Source organism: Suncus etruscus, chromosome 11 (assembly GCF_024139225.1).
Source record: "Suncus etruscus isolate mSunEtr1 chromosome 11, mSunEtr1.pri.cur, whole genome shotgun sequence".
Lineage (NCBI taxonomy): Eukaryota > Metazoa > Chordata > Mammalia > Eulipotyphla > Soricidae > Suncus > Suncus etruscus.
Window position 1 is genome coordinate 73,258,752 of NC_064858.1, and position 19,624 is coordinate 73,278,375.

A 19,624-nucleotide genomic window follows, 5' to 3' on the forward strand; every position below is an offset into this window, starting at 1 on the left:
GGAGGTGGGGTGTTTGCCTTGCATGCAGAAGGATGGTGGTTCGAATTCCAGCATCTGATATGGCCCCCAAGCCTGCCAGGAGCGATTTCTGAGTGTAGAGCCAGGGGTAACCTGGCTTTATCAGAGTTATATGTATATACTGTACTATATTAATCAGTTTTATTTTCATTTGATGAATAATTTGTCTTGGTTTTTGCTATGACAGTATTGTTATAAACCCCCTTTTTTTGTGCCACACCTGGTAGTACTTTGGTTCTGCACTCAGGAATTATTCCTGGAAGTTCTCAGGAGACCATATGGGGTGCCAGGGGTTGAGCCCAGGTAGGCTGTATGCAAGACAAGCACCCTGTCCACTATACTATTTCTCTGGCTCCAACTATAAACATTTTTATTTTTGTCTCTGACAGGATATGGGTCCTGGCTTGTCCCTTGCCAAATGTCACAATGTTTTTAGGTATAGATAAGAATATCCAAAGATTATGATGAAATTCAAAATATTATATTTTAAGAGGCCTCCCAAACAGTGCTCAGATGGCCAGGGGCCACTCCCAGTTACAGTCAACCAGGTCCATTGATGGAGCACTGCTTGGTGTTGAAAACCTCCAGGACCACTAAAGGGAATGCAGTGCTGTGAATTAAACTTAGGTTCCTGTGCATGCAAAGCAAAGGTCTCTGATTGCTGAACATCCCTGGTGTTGCACAGGGTCTACAACTCAATACTTGGGAATTAGTCATAGTGGTACTTAGGGAAATCATGCAGTGCAGGGATTGAATTTAGGCCTCCTATATGCAAAGTATGTGTTCAACCTGCTTAACTACCACTGGTCTCTGTATTCAGTTTTAACAGGGAGTTTATTATTGTTTTTCAAATTGCTTTTCAAACTCTACCCACTGTATTATCTCTCCAGTTCCACATTCTAATTTTTTAATTGCATTTTGATCTTTTTCTAATATAAGTTTTAAAAAGTATTTTCTGGATATAAACACTTCGTTAATGATATGTTACGAATATTTTCTCATATGTGTGCTTTATTTAGGGCAGATTTTATATTGTAGCTCACGAGAAGCCTGTTGAATGATTCCTTTTGAAAGGAATCATTCCCTATCTCAACTGTATAAAGATGTTATATTTTTCTAAGGATATCTTTAATTTGGATAAAACTATACTTTGTAGTTATACAAATGAGTAAACACTTGTCCTAGCCTCATTAATCAAATAGTCTTTCCTTTTCTCTCTTTCCCATATCTAGGCTAATACATATGCATTTGTTTCTAAGAGCTTTCTGTTTTGTTCTCTAGATCTGTTGTCTTTTTCTCTTTCTAGTACCATATATTTTAAAGAATAGTGAGTATCTATTTCTGGTGCAGAGACCAGGGCTACACTCCTTATGTAACAAAAAGACATTGGTGGAGGATATTGGGCACTTTGGTGGTAGTGGGTATACAATGAATTTATACTATACACCATAAACACTAACAAATATGGGAATCACAGTATTGAAACTCAAATAAAAATAATTTTAAAGGGCTGGAGTGGTGGCACAAGTGGTAGGACGTTTGCCTTGTACGTGCTAACCTAGGACAGACTGTAGTTCGATTCCCCCCAGGGTCCCATATGGTCCCCCAAGCCAGGAGCAATTTCTGAGTGGATAGCCAGGAGTAACGCCTGAGCATCACGGGATGTGGCCCAAAAAAAATTTTTTTAAGGAACTAGTGAATATGTATTTTAATTTTTTATTGTGAAGAGATATGTATTTTAAGAAAAAAATTAGTTAACAAAAAAGTTTAGCAAGTTTCACATAGCAAAATATACCCAAAAGGAAATCACAGTACAAAGGAAGATTTAAATAAAGACCTTACCAATTCTTACAATATTATTTTGTCTCAATTTTCAAAACTAGCTTTTTTAAAACCTTAAACTTAACCTAAAAGATTTTAAATGAAAATAAGCTAGAATGAACATGAGAAATGTTCTGCTGAATTAGGGGTCTAGCACCTTGAGTTTTCAAAAAACAAAAAGTCTCTCTCCAATGTGTGGTAATGTGGTATAAAATACCCACACTGCATATATGTACTCCAAACTACTTTAACTTAAATAACATTACTTTGAAGTACACCACCAAAATGTTAATTGAGAATAGCTGAAATAGTTTTAGTTTACTCAATTGTATTTTTATTTTTATGATGTCTCTAATTTGTATAATTTAACTTATGTATAACTATCAATTTATTTTGATAATAAACTGAAATTAAAACTAAATGATTTTATAAATTCATAGGAAGAATTTCAACATTGAATTCATTTACCATTTATTAAACTATTATGTAAAACTATGACCTAAATAATATTTCTTTTCCTTCTTTCCTTGAGCTGTGATAGCAAGCAGTGACGAATCTCAGCTTGTGACCCCAGTAAAGATGAGTCAACGCCAAGGGAAAGAAGCTTATCCAACGCCAACCAAAGACTCGTATCCACCATCTTTTAGTCCAGCAAGTCCTCATAGCCAGGGTAAGAAGTTGTATACTTGGTTTTGTTTACACACATACACACACACACACACACACACACACACACACACACACACACACTTTTTCTTTAAGAAAATAGCATAAAATACTTGGTTTTGTTTACACAAACACACAGTTTTTTTTGAAGAAAATAGCATAAAATCTCTAGAAGCTACGGCTTGCACCACTGAGCTGAATCCTCATTCTCTTTAATAGTTTTTTTGGCTACATTTGCAGTATTTGTAGGACTATTTGTGTTGGAGATCAAGCCTGAAGTACTGCTATATAAAGCATTTACTCTATCCCTTCATTGATTTCTCTAGCCCAACTCATTTCTTTTTACCTATTTCCCTTCTGTAGGGTTTTTACATTTTATTTTGATTGTCCATAATATGCTTTTTATTTAAACCATTGTGATTTTACAAAGTCCTTCATAATTGGGGTTCAGACATATAATGAATCAGGGCCAATTCCACCACCAGTGTCCACCTCATTCTACCAATGTTCCCCTAGTGCATTCCAAACCCTCCTCTCCCAGCCTCCAGTCTGCCGTATAATAGGCCCATTTTAAGTTTAGATTGTTAAAGTTTGGGTCTTTTGGCTCCATTGTTGTTGCCTTTGGCTTAGATATTTAGTTCTTTCCTTTTTTAACACTACCAAGACCACTTGACCCCTATCCCCCATCCTTTCATATTTGTGTTTCTCCTCTTCCACTCAGTTTCTTTCCTTTTCCTCACTGGGACTAAGGGTGTTCAAGACGATTCCCATTTAGACTATTGCGTTTCTTTGTGCCGTTATTTATTTATTTATTTATTTGGCTTTTGGGTCACACCCGGCAGTGCTCAGGGGTTCCTCCTGGCTCTATGCTCAGGAATCACCCCCGGCAGGCTCGGGGGACCATATGGGATGCCGGGATTTGAACCATTGTCCTTTTGCATGCAAGGCAAATGCCTTACCTCCATGCTATCTCTCTGGCCCCTGTGCAGTTATTCTTATACCACATATAAGTAATAACATTCTGAATTATTTATCATTCTTCTGACTTACTTTATTTAATCTAATATCTTCCAGTTCCATCTATGTTACTGCAGATTACATAATTGCATTATTCCTTAAAGCTATGCAGTATTCCCATCCATTTATCTGTTGTTTGCCATCTAGGTTGATTCCAAATCTTGATTATTGTACTGAGTGTACAATGAATATCGGGATGCATACAGCCTTTTAGATGAATATTTTTCTGTCCTGGGGATAGGTACCTAAAAGAGGGATTATTGGTCATATGGCAGCTCAATTTTGAATTTACTGAAAACCCTCCATACTGTTTTCTATAGAGGTTGGACCAAACAGTATTCCCACCAGAAGCAGTTGAGAGTTCCTTTCTCACTACATCCCCTCAAACAGAAATTATATCCATTATTTTTGATATGTGCCATCTCACTGGTATAAGATGACATTGCATTGTTGTCTTGATTTGGATTTCCCTAATAATAAGTGATGATGAGCACTTTTTTCATGTGTCTGTAGGCCATCTGTTTGTTGTCTTCCATAGAGAAATGTCTGTTCATTTCCTCTCCCCATTTTTTATGGGGTTTTTAAATTTTGTGGAGCTAATCTTTGTATTTTGTATATTCTAGATGTAAAACCATTATCTGATGTGTTGATTACAAAAAATTTCTCCCATGCAGTTAACTATGTTCTAAATTTTGCTCATTTTTCTTATGTCACGCAGAAATTTTTAGTTTGACATAGTTTCATTTATTCCGAATGGAAGCTATAGCCCTAGCCTTTAGCATCCAATCATTGAAGACTTCTTAGAGATCTAAGTTTTGCAGTGTTCTGCCTATGATTTCCTTAGTGAATTTTATGGATTTGGGTCTAATCTCAAAGTCTTTAATCCACTTTGAACTGACTTTTGTGTAAGGTGTGAGATATGGATTGCTCTTTCAATAGCATTTGTTGAAGAGACCGTCTTTATTCCTTTTCAAGTTCTTGGCTTCTTTGTCAAAGATTAGTTGCCCATATACTTGGGGACTTGTCATTGGATATTCTATTCTGCCCCATTGGTCTGAAAATCGATCTGTGTTACAATACTATACTATTTTGATCACTATGGCTTTATAGTAGAGCTTTAAATTAGGTAATGACATGCCTCCAAGTTCCTGTTTTTCCATATGGATTTGGCTCTCCTAGGTATTTTATGGTTCCACACAAACCTTATTATTTACTGCTCTAAGTCTTTAGGAGTATTGTCTGAATTTGAATAGGGATTGCATTGAATCTATATAGTAGTTTAGGTAAATGGTCATTTTGATGGTATTGATTCTTCCAATCCATGAGCGTTGAATGTTCTTCCATTTCCTTAGGTCTTCTTCAATTTCTTTCTGAAGTGTTTTGAAGTGTTCATGCTATACGTCTCTTACCTCTCTTGTTAAGTGGGTACTTACTTGATAATTTTGGACACTATTTTAAATGAGGTAGAATCTTTGATCTCTTTCTCTTTTGAATCATTATTTGTAGAAATTAATGCAACTGTCTTTTGTGTATTGACTTTGTAGCCAGCCACTTTGCTATATTGGTTTACTGTTTGAAGGAGTTTTTTGTGGACTTTTTGGGGTCTTTGATGTATATAATCATGTCATCTGCAAATAAAGATTGTTTGACTTCCTCTATTTTAATTTGATTTCCTTTGATTTCCTTCTCTTGTCTGATTGCTATTGCTAGGACTTCTGCCACTCTATTTAAATAAGAGGGGGAGTTAGTGGACATCCTTGTCTAATGCCTGACTTAGTGGAAATGCTTTCAGTTTTTTGCTATTAAGAAGAATGCTGGCTTTGGGTTTTTTATAGATAGCTGTTACTTTCTTGAAGAAGGTTCCTTTCCACCCCTATATTTCTGAGAGTTTAAATCATGAATGGGTTTTGGATTTTGCCAACTGCTTTCTCTACATTGATCCATCACTGTTTCCACTTCATCACTACTGAGGAAATTAAAATGGTAATCAGGGGCTGGAGAGATAGCACAGCAGTAAGGTATTTGCCTTGCATGTGGCTGACTCAGGACAGACCCCTGTTCAATCTCCGGCATCCCATATGATCCTCCAAGTCTGCCAGGGGCGATTCTGAGTGCAGAGCCAGGAAATAACCCCTGAGTACCACCAGACATGACCCAAAAACAACAAAACCCAAAAAAAGGTAATCAAAAGTATTTCCAAAAACAAAAGCCCAGGCCCAGATGGATTCACTAACGAATTCTTTTAAACCTTTCAAGGGGAACTTCTACCAATCCTTTTCAGTCTCTTCCAGGAAATTGAAGAAATAGAAATACTACCAAATAGTTTTTTATGAAGCTAGCATCACCCTGTTGCCAAATGCACACAGAAATGCTGCAAAAAAGGGAGAAAACTACAAACCAATATCCCTGATGAACACAGATGCAAAGACCCTCAACAAAATCCTAGCAAATAGGATCCAACACCCCATCAAGAAGGTCATACACCATGACGAAATAGGTTTCATTCCAGAAATGCAAGGATGATTTAACAACACAAATCAATCAACATAATACACCATATCAACAAAAGAAAAATTAAAGCCATATGATCATATCAATAGATGCAGAGAAATTATTTGATAAGGTCCAACACCCTTTCATGATAAAAAACTCTCAACAAGAAGGGAATGGAAGAAACTTTTCTCAATATAGGCAAGACCATTTACCACACAAGCCAATGGCAAATATTATACTCAATGAAGATAAACTATAAGCTGTTCCTCTAAAATCTCATACAAGACAAGGCTGCACCCTCTCACCACTCTTGTTCAACATAGCACTGGAATTACTTGTCATAGCAATTAAGCAAGAAAAAGATATCAAGGGTATACAGATAGGAAAGGAAGAAGTCAAGCTGTCACAGTTTGCAGATAACATGAAACTAATATTTAGAAAGCCCTAAAGACTACCAAAAAGCTTCTAGAAACAATAGCTTCATATAGCAAAGTGGAAGGCTACAAAATCAACACACAAATATCAGTGGCCTTCTTATACACAAATAATGATAGAAAATAAATGGACCTTAAAAAAGCAACCCGATTCACATTAATGCGACACAAATTCAGATACCTTGGAGTCCACGTAACTAAGGAGGTGAAGGATATATACAAAAAAAAAACTACAAAACACTGCTTCAAGAAATAAAAGAGGACACAAGAAAATGGAGACACATACCCTGTTCATGGATTGGGAGGATTAATATCATTAAAATGGCAATTCTCCTCAAAGCATTGTACAGATTTAATGCAATTCCTCTAATGATACCCATGGCATTCATCAAAGAAGTGAATCAAAAACTCCTGCAATTTATTTGGAACAGTAAACACCTATGAATAGCTAAAGCAACCCTTAGAAAAAAGACTTCCCCAACTTTAAATTGTACTAAAAGCACTAGTAATTAAAAAGCCATGATATTGAAGTAAAGACAGATCAGTGAAGTAGACTTGAGTATTCAGAGAATGTTCTCCAGACATACAATCAATTAATCTTTAATAAAGGGGCAAGAAATGCAAAATGGAGCAAGGAAAGCCTCTTAAACAAGTGATGCTGGAACTACTGGTTGCTCACATGCAAGCTCGGACCTCCATCTAACACCATGCACAAAGGTCAAATCCAGATGGATTAAGGACTTTGATATCAGACTCGAACTATAAGGTATATTGAAGAATGCATAGGTAAACACTCTGTTACATTGAGACTAAAGGCATCTTCAAGGAAGAAACACCACTGTTCAAACAAGTGGAAGCAGAGATAAATAAAAGGGACTATATTAAACTGAGAAGCTTCTGCACCTCAAAGTAAATAGTGACAGAGCTACAAAGGCCACCAATAGTATGGGAGAAATTATTCACCCAGTACCCATCAGATAAGAGGCTAATATCTAAGATATACAAGGTATTGACAGAACTTAAGGAATAAACATCTGACCCCATTAAAAATGGGGAGAAGAAATTAACAGACATTTCCTCAAAAAAGAAATACTGATGGCCAAAAGGCACATTAAAAAGTACTTCATATCACTAATCATCAGGGTAAAAATCAGATGCAAACTAAAACAGTGAGATATCTCATACCACAGAGACTGGCACACATCATAAAGAACAAGAGCAATTAGTGCTGGTGGGGATGTGGGAGAAGGAACTTTCATTTACTTCTGGTGAGAATGCCATCTAGTCCACCCTTTGTGGAAAACAATATGGAGATTCATAAAAAAAATGGAAATTGAGCTCCCATCTATACCACTCCTAGAGATATACCCTAGGAACAACAACAACAAAAAAAATCCCTCTGCAAGCCTATATTCATTGCAGCGCCATTTTGCAATAGCCAAGATCTGGAAACAACACAAATGCCCAACAACAGATGAGTTGCTAAAGAAACCTTGGTATATAAACACAATGGAATACTATACAGCCAGCCATCAGGAAAAATGAAAGTCATGAAATTTTCTTATACATGGATGAGCATGGAAACTATTATGCTGAGTGAAATAAGTCAGAGGTGGGGGGAAAGAGAGAGAGAAAGAGAGAGAAGAGTCTCACTTTTATGTGTTTTAAGAAAAATAAAAGACATTATTGTGATAATGCCCAGAGACAATAGAGATGAGGGCTGGAAGTACCGGCTCACGTTATGAAGCTCACCACAAAGAGGGAAATTAGAAAAATAACTACACTAACAACTATCATGACAATTGTAGTGAGTGAGAGAAATACAATGCCTGTCTCGAATACAGGCAAGCAGTGGGAGAGGAGTGAGATGGGGTGGAGTTGGCGGTGGGAAGGTTGCACTGGTGAAGGGCATTGTTCTTTTTTATGACTGAAACCCAACTACAAACATGTTTGTAATCATGGTACTTAATTAATGATATTATATTAAAAAGATTTATTAAGGGTTTTTGCATCTATGTTTATCAGTGAGATTGTTCTGTAGTTTTTTTCCTTGGTAGTATCTTTGTCAGCTTTGGAAATGAGTGTGATATTTCCTTCATAAAGGTATTAGGGAGGGTTCCTGTCTCTGATATTTTAGAAGAGTTTAAGGATCAATGGTAATAACTCTTCTCTGAATTATTGATAAAACTTTCCTGTAAAAACCCATCTGGTCCTGGGCCTTTATTCTTGGAGAATTTTTTATATACTGTTTCAATGTCCTTACATTTGATTGGCCTGTTTAGACATTCTTCTTCCTCCTTCAATTTTGTGAGATTATATTTTTCTAGAAGTCTGTACATTTCTTCTAGATTCTCTATCTTAACAGTACAGTTGTTTTTATAAGCTCTCATGATGTCTTGGATTTGGGAGGGGTTATGTTGTAATCTCTCCCCATTAATTTCTGATCTGATTTATTTGAGCATTTTACCTTTTTTTTTCTTGTGAATCTTTTCAGTAGTTTTATTCTTTTAAAAAAAACTCATTGATTCTTTGTATTGTTTTCCTTGGTTCTATTTTGTTGACTTTTGCTCTGATTTTTTTTCCTTCTACTTGTGTTTTGTTTCCTTTGCTGTTGGTTTTCCAGATATTTATTTAAGTGAGCTTTTAGATTGTTGATTTTTATTTCTTCTTTTATGTAGGCCTGTGCTGCTGTGAATTTCTCTAGTTACTGCTTTTGCTGTGTCCTATAGATTTTGATAATTTGTTTCTTTATCATTAGTCTCAAGGAAACCCTTTATTCCTTGATTTCCTTTTTGAACTATCTGTTGTTGAGCAGCTTGTGTTAGATTTTTCTCCACATCTTTTTACAATTAATATTGATCTTTATTGCATTGTAGTCTGATAGAGTACTTGGTATAATTCTTATATTTGTGAATTTATAAAAGTTAGACTTGTTCCTAAAATGTGATCTATACTAGAAAGTTCCATGTGCACTTGAGAAGAATGTGTGTATTCAGCTTTTCGAAGATGAAGACCCTATATAGATCCATTACTCTTAGCTCTTCTAGTTTCTCATTTAGGGCTCTTATGTCTTTGCTAGTGTTCTGCCTCATGGATCTGTCCAATGGCAATAGTGACATGTTGAAATTTCCCACTAGTATCACATTTCCGTCCATATGTTTCTCTAGGCTTGTGAGCAAAAACTTTACATACTTTGCTGACTCTACATTTGGTGAGTAAATATTGATCAGAGTTAATACTTCTTGGACTGTTGTTGCTCTGATCAATAAGTGTGTCCATTTTTGTCTCTCAGTCCTTTCTTGAGGTTAAATGCAATTTGGTCTGATATAAGTACGGCTGTCCCACCTCTCTCATTTTTTTTTTCTTTTAGCTTGTAATTATTTTCTATCCTTTTACTCTGAGTCTATCCTGATATTTTAAATGTGTTTTTCTGCAGGGAGCAGCTAGCTGGGGTTTGTTTCCTGATCATACCCCCTACTCTGTGCCTTCTGATAGGAGAGTTTAGTCCATTTACATTTAAGGAAACTATTGATAGAAAGGGCTGTTATACCATTATATTGTGTAGGGTTGTTTTTGTTACAATTGGTATTTCGTAATACTCTTGAATACATTTTTCCTTTGAAGTCTGTAAATGACTCTGGTGAGGTCAGATCCCAGGATGTAGAAGTTACTGGTGAAGCCAGAGTCGCTTGTAAGGTCAGATCCTGAGTGAGTAGAGCACTCACAAAGAAGCATCCAACAGCCACTTTGGGAAAGGGATACTTATATTAGAGGAGAGTGGGTTTGTGGCTCTGTCAGCCAATCAGGTAGGATGTGAGAGGGGATTAAAACAGGGAGTATGCTTCTATGTTTAGGGAAGACAATGTAAGGATTATGGAAGCAGGTGTGTGCTCTGGGTTTTAAAACAAGGTGTGTGCTTAAGGTGATTTGCTATAGGAATCCTCTAATTCCCCTTACATTTTGTAACATACTTTGTTATTTATGCCATTTTTTCTTTCAGTTTTGTTTGTTTGGTTTTTGGTTTTTGGGTCACACCCGGCAGCACTCAGAAATTGCTCCTGGCAAACTCAAGGACCACATGGGATGCCGGGATTCGAACCACAGTTCTGCAGTCAAGGCAAATGCCTTACCTCCATGCTGTCTCTCTGGCCCCTTTTCTTTCAGTTTTTTATTTAGGTACCATGATTTACAAAATCATGATTTTCAGACCTATTGAATTATCCCAACTTCACACCCACTACCAGTGTCAGTGTCCCTCCACTGGTGTCCCGAATATTTCTTTCTCAATCCTGCCTCCTTAGTAGATTCCTTTTGATTGTTTGAGTCATATTCTTAGAGTAGTGGTGACACGGTTTTGATGGAATACACTTGACATCACTTCTATACCACCAAAGTGGCTAAGATCCTTGACCACCGTCCTTATGTTGTTCCTCCGGTCTACCCATCTTTTTTCCTTGGTGTTCTGTAATCCAGAACCAAGAACTGATCATCATTTAATACCTTCCAATCCTTTGTTTTGTTACTCTGTATACCATTCTTTTAATTAAGTGATAAACTTTTTTGATTTTAGGCCCTCTATACAATTTTAAGAGTTATGAAGACTCCAAAGAACTTTTATTTATTTGAGTTGACATATTGATGCTTTATTGCAAACTGAAAGTAAGAAATGTGGGCCCGGAGAGATAGCACAGCGGCGTTTGACTTGCAAGCAGCTGATCCAGGACCAAAGGTGGTTGGTTCGAATCCCGGTGTCCCATATGGTCCCCCGTGCCTGCCAGGAGCTATTTCTGAGCAGACAGCCAGGAGTAACCCCTGAGCACTGCCGGGTGTGGCCCAAAAACCAAAAAAAAAAAAAAAGAAAGTAAGAAATATTTTAATGTTTACTATTAAATATCTATGACATTGATATGAATAAAATGTTATGAAAAATAATTTTGTCCTCTCATTCCCTTAAAAATTGAGTGAGAAGAGTGGTATTTCTTTTCCTCAAGGTCTCTTGAACTTGGCCTTATTCACATTTTGGGTTAAATAATTTTTTACTGGGGCAATACACACAATATTGTAGAGGGTGCTTTATTTGTTTAACAGCATCCCTTGTTTTCATTTATTAAATTTCCTTTCTTCACTTGTGATGATTAGAAATGCTCACAGTCTTGCCAAATATCCCTAAAGAGACTAAATCATCTATGGTTGAGAATGCTATTTTATTGGTTTTGCAAATCTCTTTTGTAACGTATCTTCGCTGTTAACTTTGCTGGGTATTTGTGAATCCAAGAGCAGTCCCCAGAATGAGAAATTACTTCCCATCCCCTTGTCCCCTTTTGGGGGAAGACCTTGGTAATATTTATCCGCAGCAAATAATAATCCACACAGACAAGAAGGATAGGGTGTAAAAGATTGGGCAAAGAGAGCCAAGAATCCTCCTGCAGCCGGCAGCTTTCGCAGAAGGCCCCTCTCCCCTGTCCATCAAGCTATTTATTGCCAACTCCACAGCGCCCCACCTGGAAGGGCTAGGTGGGGCAATAGTCACAGAACAATCCTAAGGAAACACTTTTATATACAACAATTCCAAGGATAATCTTATGGAAACTTTTTCATATACTACATCTTTAATGGTTATCTTTACAATAAACCTTGGACTTCGTTTATGTTTCTTAATTTGTTGTGATATTTTTATATTTGAATAAAATTTAGGCTGATAAATATGTCTATACAAGTGGAAAATGTGACATTACATTAGTAGATTCATATCTACTTGTAGATTATTTGCTTTGATGTTACCCTAAAACTTGACAGGTGATAGTTTCTTACATACTTTGGTTGCTATGTGGGATCTGAAACTATATCAATAAGCTTTACATACTGTTAAATTGGAATCCATTGGTTTATTTTGAACTTTCAGTAGCTTTTTGTTCATGCATGATTTTAAAAATAGCATGCATATTCATTTGGAAAATAGTTTCTCACTAAGTGACAGAAATCTACTGTGTTGACACATTTAAAATTATAATACAGACATGTACAGTTCTCATTTTGTCATAGTAAAATTGTTTACTCAAATTATAAGATACAGAATTTTTAGTACTTTATCAAGGACATTTATAAAGAAAACTGGCTCCTTTTGCAAAACTGCAAGCTGCATAGCTAGGTACCAGAAGTTTTTACAACATATTTTTTATACCATCAATGAAAATGTCAACACAGTGGAAAAAAATATTATGAAACTAATTTAGACCATGACCTCTAAAGAGTTTAGAGTTTAAAAGAGATGGTCTAAACAGTTTAGACCAAGACCTCTAAAAGAGATGCAGGGTCTCCCAGGGTTCACGATTAGATTTCCTACTGTATTTTCCGGCGTATAAGATGACTTTTGGTATTTAATTCTGCCCTTTTTTGCGGGGGGAGGGGGTCACACCTGGCAGTGCTCAGGAGTTACTCCTGGCTCTACGTTCAGAAATCGCTCCTGGCAGGCTCAGGGGACCATATGGGACGCCGGGATTCGAACCACCAACCTTCTGCATGAGAGGCAAACACCTTACCTCCATGCTATCTCTCTGCCCCCTATAAGATGACATTTGAAACAAAAAAAGTTAACCGAAAATCAGAGGTCGTCTTATACGCTGAGTATATCCCGAAAAATGTTTCAATATGTCACTAAACAAAAATTGTCTGACTATTGCCACAAATTGAATTTTCCAACTCGATCCTGCACCAATCACTGCAGGGCTGCTCAGACCACCTCTCTCTAACTCTGTCAATCCAAGCAGGCTTTTTATGCCTGCAAATTAGACAATGTCTGGACCCGAATCTACACTGTAAAAAGCCTGCTCAGATTGGCCAGAGTCAGAGGGGAAGTCTATTACAGTATAACCTTTGAACCTTTGCTTGTTGTGATTGACTCACTGTGGTACATACAGTTGCAGCACAGGAACGTTCTGTCTTATAAAGTGAATATAGGCCTAAACCTATGTTTTAACTGCAAAATTAGGGAGTCGTCTTATACGCCGGAAAATACTGTAATTCCTAATTCTGTGGATTAAATTCTGATACTGTGTATACGTTAACTATTATTACTTAGTTCTTAAACATACCTTTGAAAAATTGGCATTTTTGTCTGAATGCTTTTTTTAAAGCACAAAAATATATACATTTTTGTATGTATACTATTTGATATATAAACTTTATTAAGGTAATTTTGAAAGAAAATAGTTTTCTTGACTTTTCCTTTCTATGTCTTAGATTTTTAAATGTAATAATATGGTTTATGTGATTCATGTCTCATTCTAGAAATATCTACAGGTATTCTTGAATCTTAATGAAGAGAAAAAAGAGCTAATAGTAATTAAAACTGTTTTTGTCTACATCTGTTATGAACATTTCCAGGATACATCTTAAGGGAATAGTACAATGAACATTTATATCTGCTTTGTACATTACAAAACTTCTATCCTACTATGATATTTCATTTAAGATTAGAACTGGGTTGTTGTCTCCTGGCAGAGCGAGGGGTGGGGAAGTGGGGGGGGGTCCGGGCCAAAAAAAAAAAAAAAAGAGATTAGAACTGAAATATTTGGGTTTTTGTTTGTTTGACTATACTATATATTTGAACTTAATCCAGCTCTGAGCTCAGGGATAACTCCTGTTGGGGCTTATGGATTGGGGGACCATATGTGGTGTTTGGAATCAGACCCTGGTCAGACATATGCAAGACAAACTCCAAAAACTTTATTATGCTTAAATATAATTAGTAATTGTAATAATTGGCAAATCTAATCAGTAACATTTATTAATTGGTTTAATTAATTGATTGATTTTGGTTAAGTCAGTTAATTTAATTGAGTTTTTTCTCCTTAATATTGAAATTTTATTATTAAATTTTATTTTTGTGCCTTTTACTTTTTAAATCTTTTATATTTTTATTAAGATATTATTAAGATAGGGGCCAGTGAGGTGGTGCTAGAGGTAAGGTGTCTGCCTTGCAAGCGCTAGCCAAGGAAGGACCGTGGTTCAATCCCCCGGCATCCCATATGGTCCCCCAAGCCAGAGGCAACCCCTGAGCATCAGAAGGGTGTGGCTCGAAAAACCAAAATAATATATATTTTTAAGATAATTTTGTGATTTACAAAATTACTCATATAGAGGGTTTTAGGTGTACTATGTTCTATCACTAGTTCCACTAACAGTGTCAACTTCTGGGCCCGGAGATATAGCACAGTGGCGTTTGCCTTGCAAGCAGCCGATCCAGGACCAAAGGTGGTTGGTTCGAATCCCGGTGTCCCATATGGTCCCCCGTGCCTGCCAGGAGCTATTTCTGAGCAGACAGCCAGGAGTAACCCCTGAGCACCGCCGGGTGTGGCCGAAAAACCAAAAAAAAAAACAAAAAAACTGTGTCAACTTCTTCTGGATTTGATTCCTCCCCCTCCAAAAATAAGTTTGTACATAAAGAGATCAGACCAGTGACAAATTTTAATCACTCATGATTGCTGATTAATAGCAATACTTTTTATTGTTTTATTTTATATTATTTATAATATAAATATGTATAAAATTATTTTATTTTTTATTTGTCTAATCTCAAACAAATCTGACACCTGAAAATCATGATATGCAGTGCCAAAGTTCCAAGGGATTAAATGCACAACCTCATAAATGCAAGCAAGTGCTCTACCACTGAGCTACATCCCCAGACCCAATGTTATGTTTAAATTATTTTAAAAAACTGTCTTTATCCTGAAACTTAGCTATATGTCAGCATCTCATGCAAATACACTAATAGAATTTTTTAGTATGGGTACTATGTTTATTTTGGGAGCCATACCCAGCAGCACTGGATTTACTCCTGGCTCTTGTCAGGGATCACTCTTGATGATGCTCAGGAGACCATCTGTAGTTCCAAGAGTTGTACCACGCTTGTCCACATGCAAAGCAAACACCCTATCCATCACTGTATTGTTGCTAATATCTTGGATGTTCTTTGATGTGTGATGTACAAATATTTTTTTAGTTTATTTGAAACTTTTTTCTTTCTTTTTTTTTTTTTTTGTTTTGTTTTTTTTTTGTTTTTGTTTTTTGGGCCACACCCATTTGACGCTCAGGGGTTACTCCTGGCTATGCGCTCAGAAGTCGCTCCTGGCTTGGGGGACCATATGGGACGCCGGGGGATCGAACCACGGTCCGTCCTAGGCTAGCGCAGGCAAGGCAGGCACCTTACCTCTAGCGCCACCACCCGGCCCCGAAACTTTTTTCTTTATTTAAACATCTTGATTACATATATGATTGTGATTAGGTTTCAGAAATATTTTTTCCCATTCAGTGGAGTACCTTTTTATTTTAGTTCTCATTTCTTTCTCAGTGCAGAAGGTTTTTAGTTTGATACAGTTTCATTTCTTTCTGCTTTTGTTTTCTTTGCTAAAAGAGTCATATTATTTGAAGATTACTGAGGTCAACATTTTGGAGAGATCTTACAGAGCAAACTAGGTTTTTTTCCAGATGTTTTATTAATACAGGTTTGATATTAAAGTCTTTAATCCATTCTAAGTTAATCTTTTATGTGTGGCCATTTTTTCTGTTGTCAGCAGAATAATGCCCCTGTTGGTGAGCTTTTGCTCTGAATAGAAAATCCAGACGCAAAATCTGAGGCAAAATCATGCCACAAAGCTAAACTTTGAAAGCTGGTTTTGTTTTTGTAAGTCGGGAGTTTACAAATATCACCCCATGAGAAAAGTCCAGAGCATTGGCTCTGAAGGTATGGAGAAATTTTCAACAGTGGGGCCTTTATTTAGGTTCATATCACTTTTAGGCTTGGGCTGCCCAGCAATAACCAAGCTCTCTAGTGAACTATCCAACTGTTCAGTCTTATGAGACCAGGAAACAGGCAAAATTGTCTCCCACTTTGTGTGGCTTGAGAGGCAGATCGTAATTTCAGAGCACTTTTTTTGTCTAAGACTAAAGCAATTGTATAGGGTAGTAAGAAAAGCCTATAATGGAGCTCTCTGTAGAAGGGATGCCAACAGCTGTGACATCACTGGTGTAATAAATCACCAATAACACTAAACCTGTCTCCTTCAGAGGTTAGACCCTGATCTCTTGTGCCTTACTCCACAGTGCCTCCAGCCTCCTACTTCCCAGAGGACTGCTCTCCTACAGCTTAATAATCTTTCTTACAACTAGGAGTCAGTTGTCTTATATTGAAGGGAGATTATGATGGGATTGTCTTTCTTAAATGTCTGTGGAAGAATACACAATCCTATAAAGTAGGAATTTGAGCAACATGAAATGAAAGGAAAGGAAATGACAAGGGAAGTACTGACTTTTCTTAGCTAAACTGCTTCTAACTGAAAATTAGATGCCTGCATTTCTGTCGTTTCCTTTCTCAAATCTCAAATTGTTGGTGCTTGATTTAGTTGTTGCCATTATTCATTAGGTCAATGGCCCCTCATCTAGCCATATCGGGTTCTCACCTGGGAGCTTTGCTTAGATACAGATTCAACTCCAGCCTTTCTGACTCTCCAGGGGGAAGCTGTGTATATAGAAAGCTCTCTAACTGTATCTGATGTAACAGTGTTTGGACTTGCAGGACGAAGCCAGAAGTCAAGAATTTCAATGGAAGATTTCATAATGTTGTTGTCAGGGTTCTTAGTAGGTCTGATTTAGTTTTAGTCTGTGTTTTCCTTTGTCAGGGGCCCAGCTAGAACACACACTAGTTTTTTGGTCACAACTGGCAGTGCTCAGGGCTTACTCCTGGCCCTACACTCAGAGATCAAACCTAGTGTGCTCTGGGAACCTTATAGGATACTTGGGATTGAACCTAGGTCTGCCGTATGTAAAGCAAGCTTCTAAGTACCTCTGTGCTCTCTTTAACCAATTTACTATAAATTAGTACTAATTACAACTTATATTGTAATTAAGATTACAACCTCTTATTAAGTTAGTATTTGTTTTCTGCTGACTGTTCCAGTCTCATATTTTCATGGACTTGCTCTTGGGGTCTGGATGCATTAGAAGGCTTCTTTGATTCCTCTTGAGGAGAGTGGATGCACAGACAGCGATATATGAAGAAATAAGAGCACACACATATGTGTGTGGAGAGCAGCATTCTAAATTTAATATCCAAACTAAAGGTGTTTTTATAAGGGGACATTGTACAAGTAATAAAAAGAATGCTCACATTTTGTTCCTATGCAAAGTTCAGAAACATTATTAGTTTGCATTGTTTGATCTTTAAAGCAATACACATGGCTTTAAGTGGTTTGTAATCTTACGGTAGAAACAGTTCAGTTAGGAGCCCAGAGGATAAAAGGAAGGTAAGTTTTAACATTTCAAAATAGTTTCTCTCTGGCCTGACCTTAGGTGTCATACTGATGTAAATTAAGAGATTAGAAAGAAACCAGGTTTTCTTAACAAATTTTCTTTACCTACGGGACCGGGTTTTAGATCTAGGGACTTATAGCAAATAACTAATTTCCTAAGGTCAGGTTTTGAAAGGGGCAAACTTATATGAAAGATGTACAGAATCTATACCCAGTAAAATTCAATAGCCCAATGCTATTTGGCCAAATCAGATTAGTTAGCAGGTATTCAAAGTGTCTAGGGGAAGTCCCTGAAGCAAAGCAATCCTTTCTGTTACAAACTTCATGGCATTCAAAGACAAGGAGAAAAGAAATTGCTTTTGATGCTGAATCTTCCAGGTAAAGGGAAATTTAATCAAGGCTATATTTTTTGCCTGTAATTATGCATAGCAGAAGGGAGAAAGGACCAAATAAATGTAAAGGAAATATAATGATAATGTCAGTACCATAACCTGAATCTCAAAAATATCTCTATGAGGGCCGGGCGGTGGCGCTGGAGGTAAGGTGCCTGCCTTGCCTGCGCTAGCCTAGGACGGACCGTGGTTCGATCCCCCGGCATCCCATATGGTCCCCCAAGAAGCCAGGAACAACTTCTAAGCACATAGCCAGGAGTAACCCCTGAGCGTCACAGGGTGTGGCCCAAAAACCAAAAAAAAAAAAAAAAAAAAAAAAAAAAAAAAAAAAATATATATATATATATATATATATATATATATATATATGGAATTTCCCAAAATCTCCATGCAGTGATCTACAGCGGGCCTTTTGATGAATTCCTTAGGGGCATACGAATAGCCATCCAAGCCAGGATATACATCTGGTGAGCCTTCTGTTTGTCCCCCCAATAGAAATATAGAAATTCCTGTCAATGGCGCAGGCATCATATGTTTTAATTGTTTACCAAGACATATTTTTAGATAAATTAAGCTTGTTGCCTCTCTTTTCTTCTCTTCTTTTGAGTAAAGACAATACCAAAGGAGCCTAGAGACTAAATTACAGTTTGTTACATGGACAAATATTCTATTCTCTTAGGTTTGCCTTGGAGATTATCAAAGCTCCATGTGGGATTTATCTTGGTTTTACCCTTTCATTCTTTGGTAGTATAAAGCTATGTTGCATGCTCTGTTAAACAAAACATCTTCTAGTTGTGTCGTGTGTGTGTGTGTGTGTGTGTGTGTGTGTGTGTGAGAGAGAGAGAGAGAGAGAGAGAGAGAGAGAGAGAGAGAGAGAGAGAGTATGCGGGGGGAGGGAGGAACTTTACTTTGCCCAAATTAACAAAATTAATTTTTTATTTTTTATAATTTAATATTTCAAACTTTTGTACCACACCCAGCAGTATTCAGGAATTATTTACAGAAGTGCTTAGGGGACCATACAATGTACAGTGCCAGGAATAAAACCAGAGTAGGCTGCATGCAATGCAGGTACCTTACTAACCCTTCTAGTATCTTTTTGGTCTGACTAATATTTAAATGTGTAAAATTCCTAAAACTTAAAAATATGTTTAATTGGAAATTAGATATCATGCATGGTTCATCTAAGCTTGAATTAAAATATCTATTCTTAGTGTTGTGTTGTTCCTCTCACCTTTCAGAAAAATCTCTTCAATATGCAATGTCCCCTATACCGTGGAAGCTTTGGCAGCTTTAAAACATGATATGATGAGTTTCTTTCTACAGCTTAGTAGAACACTTCAAAGTACAGGGAGACTTTCAAAAAATTAGTGTGACATTGTATTTGCACAGCTCTCAGTCAGCACTCCCCAGGGCCCCAGTGGTATACTGCTGGTAGTCTCAGGTGATTAACACAGTGCACCTTCATTAAAGA

The 19,624-nt window shown here is 36.9% G+C and overlaps 2 protein-coding genes across 2 annotated transcripts in view; one reads left to right on the forward strand and one right to left on the reverse strand.

Annotated features, from left to right (window-relative positions):
• The window catches only part of BCL2L13 (BCL2 like 13), a 1,170,396-nt gene that overhangs the window by 484,734 nt on the left and 666,038 nt on the right, over nt 1–19,624 (reverse strand). The gene's annotated exons all lie outside the window — the stretch shown is intronic.
• OSBPL8 (oxysterol binding protein like 8) overlaps nt 1–19,624 on the forward strand; it is a 198,789-nt gene that overhangs the window by 107,689 nt on the left and 71,476 nt on the right. Inside the window, exon 4 of the mRNA XM_049783649.1 lies at nt 2,372–2,509. Coding sequence (XP_049639606.1) covers nt 2,372–2,509 — 138 coding nt within the window. The remainder of the gene's footprint in view (nt 1–2,371; nt 2,510–19,624) is intronic.